Here is a 17,326-nt window from a genome sequence, read left to right on the forward strand (position 1 = left end):
TACTACTAGGTATGTTTGCTGTGGGTTTGGGGGTGATATCTATTATTAAAGAGAAATCTCATTTATTCCTAGTTTGCTAACAGTCTTTAGAAACCTTATGCATCCATTTCAGTGTCATATTGTTTTACTTCGTTAATCAATTAATATAGTAAATTATTTTCATAGTTTTTTTTCTAGTATTTATCCTTGCATTTCCGGGACAGGGTTTAAACTTGGTCCTCATATACTAATTTATGCATATTTAGTTGGGATTTTTAAAATTGTTATTCACCAGGGAGATTTAGCATTTAATTTTACTTTCACATATTGTCTCATTAATACAGTGTTTTCATTTAACTTTCAGATTTTTGCCAATCTGATAAAAAAAAAATAAGGTGTAGTTTTAATATACATTTTCATTAAGAGTAAGGTTGACTGTCCTTGTTCGTTAACCTCATTTCTACAAACAAAAAGTAACTAAGCATAGTTTTGATATACATTTCTGTTCTTATGAGTGAGGTGAAGCATCTGTTAATATATTCAACAGAAATTTTTATTTCCTTCACCATGAACTTTCTTTTCCTCTCCTTCACCCCATCTATCTATTGAATTATTGATTTTTTTCTTTATTTGTAGAGAAATTCTTTACATACTAAGATTAACCACTTTACTATAATCTGAGTTAACATATTTTCTTAGTTTGTTCTTCGTATTTTGCTATCATCGCTATACTTTGCCTGTGATATTTTCATCATGAAATATTTTTATTTTTATGCAGTCAAATTTGTCAATTTTAGGCATTCATGAAATTTATTTTTCTTTTAACATAGGTTGATTCAGATAGAGTTAGAAAATCCTTCCCCACTCAGAGATTATTTCCCCCATTTTTTCTCTTATTTTCCTGCGTTTTTTATAGTTAAATCATTGATTCAGTTGGCATTTACTTTAGTGTGCTGTATAAGACCAAGATCTGGCCAGGCGCAGTGGCTCATGCCTATAATCCCAGCACTTTGGGAGGCCGAGGCGGGTGGATCACCTGAGGTCGGGAGTTCGAGACCAAGCCTGACTAACATGGTGAAATTCTATCTCTACTAAAAATACAAAAAAAATTAGCCGGGCATGGTGGCGCATGCCTGTAATCCCAGCTACTCAGGAGGCTGAGGCAGGAGAATCACTTGAACCTGCGAGGTGGAGGTTGCAGTGAGCCAAGATCACACCAGTGCACTCCAGTCTGGGCAACAGGAGCAAAACTCTATCTCAAAAAAAAAAAAAAAAAAATCAACATCTAACCATAATTTTTTCAGATCCCAGTTTTCCTAATGCAGTACCATATATTGAAGTTAATCTTTTTCTGGTTGATTTAAGGCGTCCTGCTTATCATGTACTAAATTCCATGACGCCATTCTGCTTTCTCCCCTTTTTCTCTCATAAACAGTGATAGCTTGCTCTTTTTAAATATATGGACCTATCTGTATGTTTGTTATGGCCCTTTTTGCCGGGGGTCTTATAGGTATTTTGGATCCTATTAGCCATGTTTCCTTCTAAATATTAAACTCCTGGAGGGCACAATACAAAAAGGGCAAAAAATACAGTAGATAGGAAACAAATGCTTTGAGCAAAAGAAAAAAAGACTGTTGAAGGCTCTTGTGTTACCAACTGTCTACCTCAGGACAAGAGAGTACCCTACACTCTGTTCCAATCATTAACATACTCGTTCTTCTGCCCTGGGTTTGGAGTAGACATGGTGTCTGTCCAGCTTCACCAGCAAGAGAGTTGGTACATGGCCTAAAAACCACTGACCTGTGTCCTGAGGTAGGATAACTTCCCATGTCTGATTGCATCATTTAACGAGATGCCAAGGCTGCCTATCTGTGCTCCATTTTTTCCCAGGGGAGATCCCAGATCTCTACTCTGATGATGAAGTTGAAAACATCATAAGCAGTGTGAGGAATGAAGTCAAGAGCCAGGGTCTGGTTGACAACAGAGAGAACTGTTGGAAGTTCTTTATAGATCGGATCCGGCGACAGCTGAAGGTAAAGAGCATTTTACTGACAGGGGCAGGCAGAGACCCGAGATGATTCATGGGAGCTTCCACTGATATTTCGGGCACAACTGTCCTTATTGATTGTCTAGAGTAGGTGGTGAGTGTGCGGCACCCTTCTCAGCCTGAGCACAGTTGCCAGGACACCCTTCTCATCTGCTTTAAGGGCAGCAGCATCCCTTGTGGATCACGCAGTCCCAGCATTTTTGATCTCTTGGCTGGTGAGGCTGGCTAACATTTACAAATATTGTCTCTGTTGGATGTGCTTCCCAATCTTCTGGGAGCTAGAGAACCCAGGGCCATATCTGCCTCTCCGTGAGTATTTCTCTGATGCCTTCCTGGTTCTCCCCACCCTTCTGACTTCTCAGGTGACTCTCTGTTTCTCCCCTGTGGGGAACAAACTAAGAGTCCGCAGCAGGAAGTTCCCAGCCATTGTGAACTGCACAGCTATCCACTGGTTCCACGAGTGGCCTCAGCAAGCACTGGAGTCTGTCAGCCTCCGCTTCTTGCAGACCACAGAGGGCATTGAGGTGAGAGAGAAAAGGAGACACTCCTAAAAGTCCTTCCCAGATGAGGGTACAATGAATTCCCTGTCCAGGATGTTAGGGTTAAAGATCAAGCTTGAAGCATAAGTTTCCACATGATGGAGGAATGGCTGGGGTGAGGGGTGAGCAGTTGCCTCCAGTCTTCAACACAAGATAATCTTTTCATTTCTTGCTCTTTGGTTTTAGCCCACAGTAAAGCAGTCGATTAGCAAATTCATGGCCTTTGTCCACACAAGTGTCAACCAAACATCCCAGTCTTATCTGAGCAATGAACAGCGCTACAACTATACAACTCCCAAGTCCTTTCTGGAGTTCATCAGACTCTACCAGAGCTTGTTGCACAGGCACAGAAAAGAGCTCAAGTGCAAGACAGAGCGATTGGAGAATGGGCTGCTGAAGCTGCATAGCACCTCTGCCCAGGTGAGCAATGTCCCGCTCCTTCCACCTGCAGGGGACTTGGAGGGAGCTGAAGCAGCCCTTTCCAGTGAACTGGAGGGATCACAATCAAGATCTGAAAAATATGTATGGTTTTCCAGAGACTCCCATGTCATCAGTATCTATTATGTTCTCATGTGTTGCTTTCATCCCTTTGGCTTTTTTCTCTACATTGTAGGAGAGCTTTTCAAGTTTATCCTTGTCCATAGTAACAGTATCCTCACCATCAGAAACAGTACCAAAAGTTCAGGCTGAGTTCCCCAGCAGAAGTGCATATGCCCCGCTCAGGTCTGATCCATCCTCTCTCATTGATGCTGGAATCCCCTGAAGCACCTCTTCCCTCTTCCTCTTTGCAATTTCTTCGTTTTCCTCTCCAATTCACTTCCCTTCCATCCTCAAAACCAAAAGAAATGAATGGTGAAAGGAAATGGGGAACAGCTGCAGGGTTATACTATTTTTGTTTGTTTTGTCTTACTCTGTTATTTGTCAAAGAGCCATTGGAACCTCAATTTTTCAAAAAGCCCTGTCTCATTTCATGCATCTCTAAGTAGTCATCTATCTCCATCTGAGTAGTTGGCCGTGGAAAGAAGGCCCCTGTCGGCCGGGCACGGTGGCTCACGCCTGTAATCCCAGCACTGTGGGAGGCTGAGGCTGGTGGATCACGAGGTCAGGAGATCGAGACCATCCTGGCCAACATGGTGAAACCCCATCTCTACTAAAAATACAAAAATTAGCTGGGCATGGTGGCGGGTGCCTGTAGTCCCAGCCACTCAGGAGGCTGAGGCAGGAAAATCACTTGAACCCAGGTGGCAGAGATTGCAGTGAGCCGAGATTGCGCCACTGCCCTCCAGCCTGGGTGATAGAGTGAGACTCCATCTCAAAAAAAGAAAAAAGAAAGAAAGAAATCCCCTGTCATCCTGTCCTTGTTATGTTTTTCTGTTTACTTCTCCAAATGGAACAGGTTTATTTCAGTCAATTTGCTCATCTTCCCTTGGGAGTTGGGGCCAACTCTTGCAGCTGCTTTGCCTCTGCTCACGCCCGTCAAATACTGCCTCTTTGATGACCCCTTTCTATTTTCTCTTCTCCAGCAGCAGAGCCAGCCTCTCATTAAGGTGGTGAAATTTCATGAATTTGCACAATTAAACTAAAATTGTGATCCACCTAATTCTTGGACATCAGGTGTTCCTGTAGTTATCTGAGCCTTTCATTTTGCCTTTGGAATTGTTCTATTGAACTTTCTCCTTTTGACTTGTCCTTTTGCCCCTCTTCAATTTCTTGATTCAGAAGTATTAAATGTACCTAAAGGATTTAAGTTCATTTGGTGGGATGCAGTGAGCCCTCGCAATCTATACACATAGATTTTCTTCTGCTCAGGAAGTGGTCCTTCTGTGATATGATTTCACTCATCAGATCTGGTCTCTCCTCTGGGAGCAATAGTCAGTTGGATGGGGTCCCCGTACCCCGTATCTATTATGTTCTCATGTGTTGCTTTCATCCCGTTGGCTTTTTTCTCTACATTGTAGGAGAGCTTTTCAAGTTTACCCTCACCAATACTAATTTAATAGTGTGTAATATTGCTTCTTCTTCTTAGGCTTGCAATAAAGACTTTAATTATGCCATTGAATTTTTAATTTCCTAACAACTCTTTCGCATTTTATCGTTTTCTTTTTTTGATGCATCCTATTACTATTTTATTTTGGCCTGTTTTTCTGCTACAGTTTCACAGAAACTGTCCTACTGATAATGCCAAACAGGTTCCTCCATGTTTTTTCTAGGTCTGGTAATGGATTGTTTTCAGTACTGTCTTCTCCTTCTCCTCCTCCCCCTCCTTCTTATTTTTCCATGCTATTCCATTCTTTGCTCTGTGGTTTTATATAGACCTTTTTTTTTTCTTTATTTACCTTCAGGCAACATGAGATCACTTCAAACTCAACGTTTGCCAACAAATGGCATGTGCAAATTATCTGTGATACCCATGTCTTTCCCTTTGTATGATGACGAAAACCTCTTCTTAGGATTCCAGTTCAGGGCATCGTAAGCTACACAGATCCCAGTCTAGGTCCTAGGAGTTTACCTTTGCTATAGAAAGGTAACATCTTTTCTCCTGATCACTTTCTGTTTGTTTCAATCTCTGAATCTGTAGCAAACAGCATAGAATACAATCTCAGAATGCAGTACTACCAGATTGTTAAAAACATCTTCCACCTCCCCATTGTGCTTCCTCTCCTCACCACCTACCACGCCCTCACAACATTTTCCACCAGCCCTGTTCTCCCTCCTATCTATTTATCCTCTGGGAATTGCTGGCCCATCTGTTTGAAGAATGGTTGCCAGGAAGTAAGGGATAGGAAAAATACTTTGATCCTCTCATGGAGCAGAACCCAGTATTCTATTTTGTACAGAGCCTGGGTCTTTGAGCAGAGACTGAAGAAAGCACAGTTTCTGTGTTACTGTTGTAGGTGATCTCTATTTAACAAGGAGATGCCTGGCTATACCATTAGGTGACTCCAGCTCTAGCTGCACATAGTGGAGAATCCTCCCAAGTCCTGATCTTGCCAGGAGCCAGCACAGGTTCTTGTCTTTGCCACACAAAAGAATTTGAAAGCAAGACCAAAGTGATAGTATGGAAGATTTATGCACACACTCAAGAGAGGAATGCAGGCATGCTAAAAAGAACAAGCCACGCCCAATGTGGTCAGAGCTCACATACTATATGGAAAAGCATAATGAAAGCACAAAATATTCTATAATGAGGGAAGAGGTTTTCTAGGAAATAGGCAGGCAATTCCCAGAATCAGGACTTTTCTTGACTAAATATGGTTAATCTGGAACTATCATGGTGTCAGGTGCATGATGGGAGTGGGAGGGTTCCCCATGGAAATTTTATGGTAATAGGACATAATGAAGCCAAGGATTGACAGCTGGTCAGGTTTTTGGCCCTCTTGGATTTAACCAGTTTCAGCTGGTTTCTTCTTTGTTACATTCTTATCTGTGCCTAAAGAAGGATGTGTGCAATCTGTCTTTATTGTTAAGCCTGTTGTAACAGTTGCTTCCTACTAGGGGGTGGGTCCTTGTGCTAACCTGTTTGGCCTCGTTTGCATTGCTTTTAGTCTCCTGCAAGTAATCAAGCGGATTCCCTGCTAACTGCCTGCCTCATTGGCATCAGATTCAGTATCGGAGACCACCACCAATGACCTTCTTAGGTTATATTCTCTACTTCAATGAATGATGCTTCTGCTATCCAATTCCCTTGGCTGGAAGCTGGGTGGGTAATTTCAGACTCTTCCCTTTCCTCAGTTCCCACATTTAAAAATTACTAAGTTCTGTATGTTTTCTTTTTCTTTTTCTTGGTTTTTTTTTGTTTTGTTTTTTGTTTTTTTTTTTTTGAGGCGGAGTCTTGCTCTGTCGCACAGGCTGGAGTGCAGTGGCGCGATCTCGGCTCACTGCAAGCTCTGCCTCCCGGGTTCACGCCATTCTCCTGCCTCACTCCCAAGTAGCTGGGACTACAGGTGCCTGCCACCATGCCCGGCTAATTTTTTTTTTTTTTGTATGTTTAGTGGAGACGGGGTTTCACCGTGTTAGCCAGGATGGTCTTGATCTCCTGACCTCGTGATCCGCCCGCCTCGGCGTCCCAAAGTGCTGGGATTTCAAGTGTGAGCCACTGCGCCCGGCCAGTTCTGTATGTTTTCTAAATATCTCTCAATTCTGTCCTCTTGTTGAGTCCCTACTTTCTTTCTTTCTTTTTTTTTTTTTTTTTTTTTGAGACAGAGTCTGGCTGTGTCGCCCAGGCTGGAGTACAGTGGTGCAATCTTGGCTCACTGCAACCTCCACCTCCCGGGTTCAAGTGATTCTCCTGCCTCAGCCTCCTTCCTGAGTAGCTGGGACTACAGGCACCCGCCACCATGCCCAGCTAATTTTTGTATTTTTAGTAGAGATGGGGTTTCACCATGTTGGCCAGGATTGTCTCAATCTCTTAACCTCAAGTGATCCACCAGTCTTGGCCTCCCAAAGTGTTGGGATTACAGGCGTGAGCCACCATGCACAGCCGAGTCCCTACTTTCAACATCTTGATTTAGACACTTCTTACCTGGATGATTTCAACAAACTGAACTCTCAATCCAGCATCACCCACTACCTCTTGCATCACCCACTATGTGAGGCCATTCTTGCATTGCTATAAAATACCCGAGGCTGGGTAATTTATAAAGAAAAGAGGTTTAATTGGCTCACAGTTCTGCTGGCTGTACAGGACGCATTGCACTGGCATCTGCATAGCTTCTGGGAAAGCCTCAGGGAGCTTTTACTGATAGGGGAAGGCGAAGGAGGACCAAGTATCTCACATGGTGAGAATGAGAGTGAGACCAAGAGTTGGGGAGGAGGTGCCACACACCTTTAAATGACCACATCTCACAAGAACTCACTAATTCTCACAAGTGCAGTACCAAGGGGATGGTGCTAAACCATTCATGAGACATATACCTCTGTGTTTCAGTCACCTCCCGCCAGGCCCCACCTCCAACATTTGACAATTTGACATGAAATTTCTCAGGGATGTATATTCAAACTATATTACCCACACAGGCCAAAGTCCTTGGGATCATCCTTGGTTCTTCTTTTTTTTTTTTTTTTTCTTGAGATGGAGCTTCACTCTCTCACCCAGGCTGGTGTGCAATGGCACAATCTCGGCTCACCGCAACCTCCGCCTCCCAGGCTCAAGCGATTCTCCTGCCTCAGCCTCCCAAGTAGCTGGGATTACAGGCATGTGCTACCACACCCGGCTAATTTTTGTATTTTTAGTAGAGATGGGGTTTCATCATATTGGTCAGGCTGGTCTCGAACTCCTGACCTCAGGTGATCCACATCCTTGGTTCTTTTTACTCTCCTCTTACTCTCACACCTACACCCAAACCGTGAGAAGATCACTATTGGCTCTGACTTCAAAATACACCCAGAATCCCACCACATCTCACTCCTTTCAAAGCGCTACTGCTGAGTCACGGATATCTTTTACCTTCATAGCCACAAGACCCTTCTAACTAGTTTATTTGCTTCTACTCTTGCTCCTCTGTAGTCTATTCTCAGCTGAGCAGCCAGAGTGGTCAATTTAGAACATAAATCAGAGGCTGGGTACAGTGGCTCACACCTGTAATCCCAGCACTTTGGGAGTCCGAGGTGGGTGGATCACCTGAGGTCAGGAGTTCAAGACCAACCTGGCCAACATGGTGAAACCTTGTCTCCACAAAAATATAAAAAATAGCCAGGCATGGTGGCATGCGCCTGTAATCCCAGCTACTCGGGAGGCTTAAGCAGGAGAATTGCTCGAACCTGGATGGTGGAGGTTGCAGTGAGCTGAGATCACACCATTGCACTCCAGCCTGGGCAACAAGAGTGAAACTCCGTCTCAAAAAAAAAAAAAAATAGTGCCCGAACAGAGTGGGCACTCATTAAATATTTGTTGAATGAATAAATTACTGAATGAATAACATTCTGTTTCCCAGACGGTATGCTGGTAGCACACTAGACCAGCACTACCCTTGCATATTTCTGCATCCTTTTCTTCCTCGGTTCTACCACACTGTACCCTAGAGTCCAACAGTACTCTTGCAGCGCCCCCAAAACTCTGCAACTGGTTCACATCTCTGTATCTTTACATGTACCCCCACCTTGTCATCACTTCCGAGACCTGAACAATTTGTTCCCCACTGCTCCAGAAGCCCTTTCTAAACTCTGAGCAGTTATGCATTCCCTTCTCTCTGGTTCCATCCTTGAATTATGTCTCCACTCCTGAATATATCAAGCTATACTGCTATTAATCCTTCAAGGGCAGGGACCAGGATTCATTTTTCTTCTAGCATCAGGAACTGACACATGGCAAGCACTCTACAAATGGGTGAATAAATGGATAGGTGAATAGATGAAGGGTGGAGAGGCAAATTAACACTGAACAATCCCAACATCACCTGCGAGCTCAGAGTGGGGGTGGAGGATAATTCTCGGCAATACTGTGCACATGGTATTCATTCCATAAACACTTGGCAATGGTTATAATAATGATTCTTCTAGTAAAAATGGTATCTATGGTTCCTAACTCTGTAATAAACTCTTAATCTGCAGTTGTTCCTTTGGTATAAAAAGACTGACGTATACCATCAAAATAGTGGTATAAGGCTCAGGACTTGAGTTATTTTGTATTGGTATCCTACCGCTTGGTTGTGAGAGGTCTTGATGCTAGTAATCTGGCGGGAGGAGGCTAAATGAACGTTATAGCCTTAGCTCAGATAAAAGACAAACCTATTTAGCAGTGATAATTGTGTTAGAAGTAGGAATGATAATTGTAATAATGACGAAAATTAACAATTATATTGTAAAGTTCACAAACTTATTTATTTACTTACTTATTTGCTTATTTATTTATTTATTTTTGAGACTGAGTCTCACTCTGTCACCCAGGCTGGAGTGCAGTGGCCTGATCTTGGCTCACTGCAACCTCTGCCTCCCAGGTTCAAACGATTCTCCTGCCTCAGCCTCTGAAGTAGCTGGAACTACAGGCGCGTGCCACCATGCCCAGCTAATTTTTGTATTTTTAGTAGAGATGGGGGTCTCGCCATGCCGGCCAGGCTGGTCTCAAACTCTTGGCCTCAGGTGATCCTCCCACCTGGGCCTTCCAAAGTGCTGGGATTACAGGCATGAGCCACCACACCTGGTCAAAGTTCATAAACTTTAGACTTACAATTTCATTCTTAGAGCTGATCATAAATGTAACATTATTTTTGTATAGCTGAATTCAACATGGCTCTGGATCCATCTTATTCATTTAAGAGTAGAAAGCTCTTAATATTAATCTTGCATTGCATTGTGACATAGTCACATCAAGTTAAAAACTTAGTCTTTGGACGGTAGTCAGTTCAGAGTTAAAACTCTCCCACAGGCCTGTTTCCCTCTGGAGGGACTTTTCCTCCTCCTCCTCTCTGTGGTGGACTTGGGTTTCCAAAGGCAGCTGACAAAACATCCTGGTGAACTCCTCCAGTTCTCACTGGCTCTGGTGGCCAGTGCTGGTCCTGCCAGATCTTTAGGTGGCATCTTCTGTTTCTGCGTCAATGTCAGCTGAAGTCTCTCAGCTGGTGTCATTGCTTCCTTTCTCTTGGCATTGCCAGGTCCCCCTTTCCTGAGTTAGGTTTCACTTGTCCCTCGTTGGCACTGCTCACATGCCACTGTCCTCCCAGCACCTACATTTAACTCAGGTGTAGTCATGAGGAAGAGAGGGTTGTTGGATTGAAGAAATGTTTATAAAAGACCTCCAGGCCATTGCCAATTGCCTGCATATAGGACTTAATCCACACATCTGTCGATCTGGAAACTTAAATTCAGTTTATCTTGGGGTTTTCAAATAGTCTCAGATAATCAAACTTACCTGAAGTTGACAGTTTCATAATTCATGATGATGTACTAGGATTCTTTTGGTTGTAACTGAAAAATTCTAACTCAAATTCATTTAGTGAGAAAAAATTAAAAATGAAAGGAAGGGAAGATGGGAAGGGATGGGAGGGAAAATAGAGGAAAGAGAAAATCTTGAGATTACATGATGTCGTTATCAAGACGTTTTTGATGGCAACCAATGAAAATCCAACTGAAGTTGGTTTAGGCAAAACAACAAAATAAAATAAATGAATTCGTTCGTATAACTGAAAAGTCAAAGATAGGGCTTAATTTGAACAGGGCTGGAGCTAGAGACTTGCATGATATTCTGTACATCTTGGTTTTCCCATAGCTGAAGAATCTCTGTGACTTGGATACTCTCGTTGGCCAAGGCAGGATCAAATGACAGCTGGAATAAGCCCCACTGAAAGTATAAGGATTTGGAAGGGAGAGTTCTCCAAAGGAAACTTAAACTAAGTTACCAGAATAAAGGTGAACATTTATTAGGCAGGCAGACATTACATGCATAGGTAGGACACATCTGTATCTAAAAGGAAAGCTTCCTTGAAATTCAAATTCATATCAGAAAGAGTTGGATGACTATATGGACACAGCGTAAGCAGGAAATTATCTCTAAGCTTCTGTTTTAGTCCAGTTTATGTTGCTATAAAGGAATACCTAAGGCTGGGCAATTTATAAAGAAAAGAAGTTTATTTGGCTCACAGTTCTGCAGGCATACACAAAGCATGGCACCAATGTCTGCATCTGATGAAGGCCTCAAGCTGCTTCTTTTCATGGTGGAAGGGAAAGTGGAGCTGATGTGTGCAGATATCACATGGCAAGAGAGGAGGCAAGAGAGAGAGGGGAGGGAGATGCCAGGCTTCTAAAAACTAACCAGCTCTCAAGGGAACTAATAAAGTGAGAACTCACTCACCCACCCCCACAGGAAGGGCATTTATCTCTTCATGATGGACCCGCCCCCGTGACACAAATATCTTCCACTTGTCCCCACCTCCAACATAGGGGATCAATTTTCAACATGAGGTTTGGAGGGTCAAATATCCAAACTATAACAGTCTCCGGCCCTCAGTGTAGTATTTATTGCTGCTGGTTGCCCTGGGCTGCTTCTCCTTCTTTGGCAACCAGTGATGCTATCCCATCTTTCCCCAAATCCTAGAGCTGCCTGAAGAAAGAAAGTTCTCCCCCACAGGCAATGCGGGGAAAACACTCCTTTTCAGTTCTTCTAGTTCCTTCTCAGTTTTATGCCCAAGCTGACTGGAGCACTGCAGAAACATCATGACTGCTCTCTTTAGCATCATGTGCCTGGTTCTTGAAGAAGGGAGGGTCGCCCACCACCACTGCATTGTCATCCCACTCAGTCAGCACCATTTACCACCATGGTCCCCATCACCCACCACCACTGTATTGTCACCCCACTCAGTCAGCACCATTTACTACCATGGTCCCGATTCAGGGGACCAGCAGGGCTGAGGAAAAGGGTCTCTTCTGTGTTTATGGCATGCTCCCTCTCAACCTTCCCATCCAAGTGTGGGTGTGTCTAAATAAGGAGACCTCCAAAGTGTAGCTGGGATGTTTTAAATAAGGGAGAAGAGAAAGATGTAAAGTAACCATTTCAACTTCCCATTCTATTGCAGAAAAGCCATAAAATGGACCTGAGTTATGCCCCTTGTGAAGCTTGGTTGGGGGAGCCCTAATTCTGACTGATGGGACCCTCCTGTCACTCCATGTCATGGTTTAAGAGCTGTGAAGCTCCTATTCACAGTGCTGGTGGTTATTTACCTTGGACCTGAGGTCATAAGCCATATCTGCAATCAACAAAACAAAACAACAACCAAAAAAAAGCCACTTCAATTTTCTCAAATCTCCCAAGATTTAAAAAGGAACAAAAAGTTACTGGTGTGTTTGCTGACTGGAGTGATTATGCCACTCAATCATTTTGATTTACAATTGCATCTTTGTCCCTGTAGAAATAACTCTCTGCAGCTGAACAACAGGAGATGGAAATGGATTAACCTTCCAACTTGTGAATATAAGACAAGTTCTAGGGAGCAGGCCTCCATTTGAGGTTAACACAAAGTCTCCCGTTTCAATGAATACACAAAATTAAAGAGCATTCTCTTTTTTCCTTTTCCTTTTCTTTTCTTTTGATCTGCCATGAAAAGGGAATTATCAACAGCGTCTAAGCCTCAGTTTTATTTTTCCCCTTGTGCATTTTGCATCATAAAGCACTGGAATCTGTTTGACGTGTTCCAGGAGCTCTGAAGTAACCTTTGGTTGTTGCGTGAAATAGACTGCAGAAAAATGAGAGGCAGGAGGCCATTCTGGAATGTAAAGTTTATGGGCCGTATTGCAAATACAAATAGCTTCTTTACTTTCTAGAAATAAATAGGTCTGTGTCTTTCCTTTGCATCTGAAAAGGCCATTACACCAGGCCAGTAACTCTCAAACTTAGACGGGCATCAGAGTCACCGTTAAAACAGATTGCCACCCCCAGAATTTCTGATTCAGTACATCTGGATTAGGACTTGAGAGTTTGCATTTCTAACAAGTTTCTAGGTGATGCTGATGCTGCTGGTCCAGGGATCACATCACTCTGCTGATCTGAAAGTAGATAGAAAACCATCCTTCTCTCCCAGCTCATGAGCAGAATGGAAGTTTTCTCAGGTGCTGATATTCCCATCACTTTATTACTGCCTCCAGGTGTCATATGACTTCAGAGGCTGGGCTGGATGGGAAATTCAGCTGGCCTGGGCCACTGGGATTCTTACTGTTCAACTTTAATCTGGCCATCTATTTCTAGTAAGGACTGTGTAAATAAATGGAGACCAATCACATGAGAACAATCAAAGGCTATTTATTCAGAGCTTGCTCTAGCAAGAAAGTCAGCCACCATCACTTGTGCTTAGCCACTCAAAGGCAGGCAGAAAAGTGAAAAAACTTTATAGTAAAAAGAGGGAAGGCTTCCAGTGTGCCCTGCGGTAGGCGGGCTCACTGGAAGTCTCATGTTCTATGTGATTGGTTAGGGGAGCATGTTTGGCTTTCTCTGGTTGGTCCACAGTTGGAAGCAGGGATAAAAATTAAGGAAATTGTTTATTGTTAATCAAGTCCTGGCCATTTGGAGCCACTTGCTATAGGGGTTTTTGTTTGTCTTCCTGGAATATTACTAGAGATAGAAGTCCGACTTCCTACAAGTCTGACTTAGCAAGCTGGCTTCCTGGGCTGGTTATTGTAGAAAAGGGGTTGGTTCCTAAGCAGGTTGCTTCAGATTGTGGATCAGAGGTCAGTTTTTATATATGTTCTATCATTGTCCACTTGGACATTCAGTCTTTCAAGATTCACAGTAGACATTCCCTTTTTGTATCTTGTTAAACCTTTGGCACACTCCACACTGGCCACTTTTAATTAAATTATGACTGATCTTTATTAAGGGCCTACTATATGAAAAGTATTATGTTAAGTACATGAAGCTTTATAAGCAATAGCTACCAATGTCAGTGAGAAGCAGCCTAAGCTGTTTTGGCATCAGGGAGAAAGGTCAGGGCTGGGTGTGGTGGCTCATGCCTGTAATTTCAACACTTTGGGAGGCTGAGGCTGACAGACCACCTGAGATCAGGAGTTCAAGACCAGCCTGACCAACATGGTGAAACCACATCTCTGCTAAAAATACAAACATTAGCTGGGGTTGGTGGCACATGCCTGTAGTTCCAGCTACCTGAGAGGCTGAGACAGGAGAACCTCTTGAACCCAGGAGGCAGAGGTTGCAGTGAGCCGAGATCACGCCACTGCATTCCAGCCTGGGTGACAGAGTGAGACTCCGTCTCAAAAAAAAAAAAAAAAAGAAGAAGAAGAAATAAAAAAGAAAGGTCAAGGCACATGTAATTTAGAATATTCCAGCACATTTACTATGGTGGAGAGAGGACATCGAGAGTTCCTGGGAAAGAAACCCAGGTCAGGGAGCCTGGTCCCATCTGACAGCGCAGCTTTGTACCTTTCTATCAGGAGCTGTCATCTATTCTGCTCCACAGAGTTGGGTCCTCAGGTCAAGCCCAACAGTCCAGTGACTAGTCCAGTGCCCACAGTCCCCCCAGTCACAACTCCTGATAAGTCCCGTGCTTCTCCAATGCAGGTGGATGATCTGAAAGCAAAGCTGGCCGCCCAGGAAGTAGAGCTGAAGCAGAAAAATGAAGATGCAGACAAACTGATTCAGGTCGTGGGTGTGGAGACTGACAAAGTGAGCAGAGAGAAAGCCATGGCAGATGAGGAGGAGCAGAAGGTGGCCCTCATCATGCTAGAGGTGAAACAGAAGCAGAAGGACTGTGAGGAGGACCTGGCAAAGGCTGAGCCAGCACTCACAGCAGCGCAGGCAGCTCTCAACACCCTGAACAAGGTAGGAGGACTGTCTGCCATACCTGCTCATCCCTCAGGGGCTGGTAGACGCAGAGACCACCTCGGCATTCCCAAGAGATGCAAGGACAATGTTGGGAGGGTTTAGGGTGGGCTCCAGTTGTCACTGATTTGCTCATTAAGCAAGCAAACATTTCTTAGGACTATCTGTTCGGTTCCATGAGCTACCAATGAAATCCCGGAGATGGGAATCTTAGAACCAGACAGAACGTGAAAAGTCAGCTGATCCAAACTCCTTACTTCATGTATGAGAAAACCAAGGCCCAGGGAGGAGGAAAGACTAGGTCAGACCCATAAACTTAAATATTAGAGCAGAGACTTGAATTTACATCTTCAAAATCTAATCCCAGGGATCTTCCTGCTCCAGTAACCCAGGACCATTTTGCCCTTTAGGTTCTGTGGGACACACAAGCCCTTTAAGGTTTTTATGTTAAATGTTTAAGATAAGAGAATAAAATAACATGTTAGCCTCAAAATATACTTTTTAATCTATAAAATCAAAATTGGTAAGTAATTAAGTGGCAACCACATAACTGTATGTCAACTAAATTAAACTCATAAATTTACTCTGGAAGGAAGGTGGGGAGGGCACGAGGCTTAGCCACTCTTTTCTTTTCTCATTTTTCACAATTAACTTTTTTTCCCACTTGGATAACCATGGTTGAGAGGCAAAGGTGGAAGGAAAAGAGGGGCAGTCAGACTCAAGTCATTATGAGTTGGCACCAGAGATGGACAGAAAGCTGCCCCCTTTTCTGTTGAGATGCTCACATATGTTTTTTGGAGATCCTTGCCAGTCACTGGGGACCTCATCCCTACAGATTGCTTTCTCTGCCTTCTCCCGAGAGTCTGGCAATTCCCTTTCTTCCTTCAGATGAAACACTTGGGCAAGTTCTAAAACAACCTATGGCGGCTGAGCCATGCAAATGGCTCACATCTGGTCCACTGGAGATTTCCACACAACCTTTCCCTGAACAAGCTCTAAGAGGCCCCCCATGCCGAATACTCTGCCCACATGCCTCGGAGCTAGCCCGCTATTTGTATGCACTCTAGATTTCTGGGATGTAAGTTAGACCCCAGTCCCCTGTGCCAGTCAAACTGCAGGAGAAACATATTAAGCTCACTGCGTAGTCTTTTTGAAGTCCCTCCTTCCATATTTCATGTGAAAAGGGGTAGCTGCCACATCCTCCCTTGAAGGCACAGTGGGTGGGATGCACCAGTAATCCTCATGGAAGTTTCCTCTTAATCTCTAACTTCCTGACTTTCTTATATCCTCAATTAGAGTAAAGGGTTGAAAAGTCAAAAAAGCTAATCTTCTGAAACCTTCTTGAATTCTGCATAGTCACCTCATACCTCACATTGGAATGTAGCATCTATTGCCTCAGGGCCTCAACTAGGCACATTGTAAAATCCTATTATAGATGGTTATAATAAAATTATATTTAATGTGAGATGTGAGTGCATTTTTGTATTTTTTATGATGTGGCATAAGGAAACCCTAAAAGTAAGGGTGTCCAAGGCCAGTAAAGTTCTTAAATGAACCTCTACTGCAAAGAAAAACACAAGATTTCTCCATTAGGAATTTGTTATATCATTGGGTAGGCCAGGATCAGAGGTGTGACCCGGCTGTGCCACTGTTTCTGAGCCTGAAGCTTTCCTACAGCCAAACAGGCTTCTCTCTGGCCCCTCACAGCAACACTCTGCTCACCTGTAGGCCTTTAATTAGACTGTACCCACCCCCTTCCTCATTTAGGGTCCCTCTCCATTCATTCCGTCTAAATCTTACCCAAATTGCGAAATCAACCTTACATTCCAGATCCATGCCTTCTGTTTCTGATTTCCAGAACACAAAAGATAGAACCACTTTATTTACACATCTTCATGTCTTGTTCACTGATCATTCCTTGCCAAGAAGACAAACGTCTTTCATAAGTTCTTTTGATACAGGTTTTATATTTCCTAAGACGACTATTGTTCAAATACTGGCTGCACTACTTAGTAACTTTGTAGCTCTGGGAATAATTTTATCTTCTCTGAGCTTGTGTTTTCTCATCTGTGAAATGGAAGCAATGATAATACCATTCCCATTACATTGTTACAAGGATTAGTGTATGAAAAGTAGCTAACAGATGATAGCTACACAGTAAATATTTGTTGTTGTTGGTAGTGGTGGTGGTGATGTTGTCATAACCAGAATTATCACTTCTGTTTCCACAAAACTGCAAACAAAATGAACATTTATAAATACTGTTGGTTAATTTGATTAATTGATAGATTGAAATAAATAATAGGTATGTAACTTGAGAAGTGATGGAATAGGATACTGAAAATCACACTGGATTTGAAGTCTAGACAACAGAAGTAAAATTCATTTTTAATGAGTACCTATTATGTGCCAGGTAATATGATAGATGCTGTTCTCGAACTAGTGTATAGCTTGGTACAAGTCACTGAAGTCGTTGATTCCTCAGTTTCTTTTCCCTAGTAT

At 43.1% G+C, this 17,326-nt stretch overlaps 1 protein-coding gene across 1 annotated transcript in view; it reads left to right on the plus strand.

Moving 5' to 3' along the window:
* The window catches only part of DNAH9 (dynein axonemal heavy chain 9), a 372,401-nt gene that overhangs the window by 224,080 nt on the left and 130,995 nt on the right, over window positions 1-17,326 (plus strand). The window contains exons 46-49 of the mRNA XM_031003344.3: window positions 1,870-2,012; window positions 2,389-2,550; window positions 2,752-2,985; window positions 14,564-14,824. Coding sequence (XP_030859204.3) covers window positions 1,870-2,012; window positions 2,389-2,550; window positions 2,752-2,985; window positions 14,564-14,824 — 800 coding nt within the window. The remainder of the gene's footprint in view (window positions 1-1,869; window positions 2,013-2,388; window positions 2,551-2,751; window positions 2,986-14,563; window positions 14,825-17,326) is intronic.

Source organism: Gorilla gorilla, chromosome 19, assembly GCF_029281585.2.
Source record: "Gorilla gorilla gorilla isolate KB3781 chromosome 19, NHGRI_mGorGor1-v2.1_pri, whole genome shotgun sequence".
Lineage (NCBI taxonomy): Eukaryota > Metazoa > Chordata > Mammalia > Primates > Hominidae > Gorilla > Gorilla gorilla.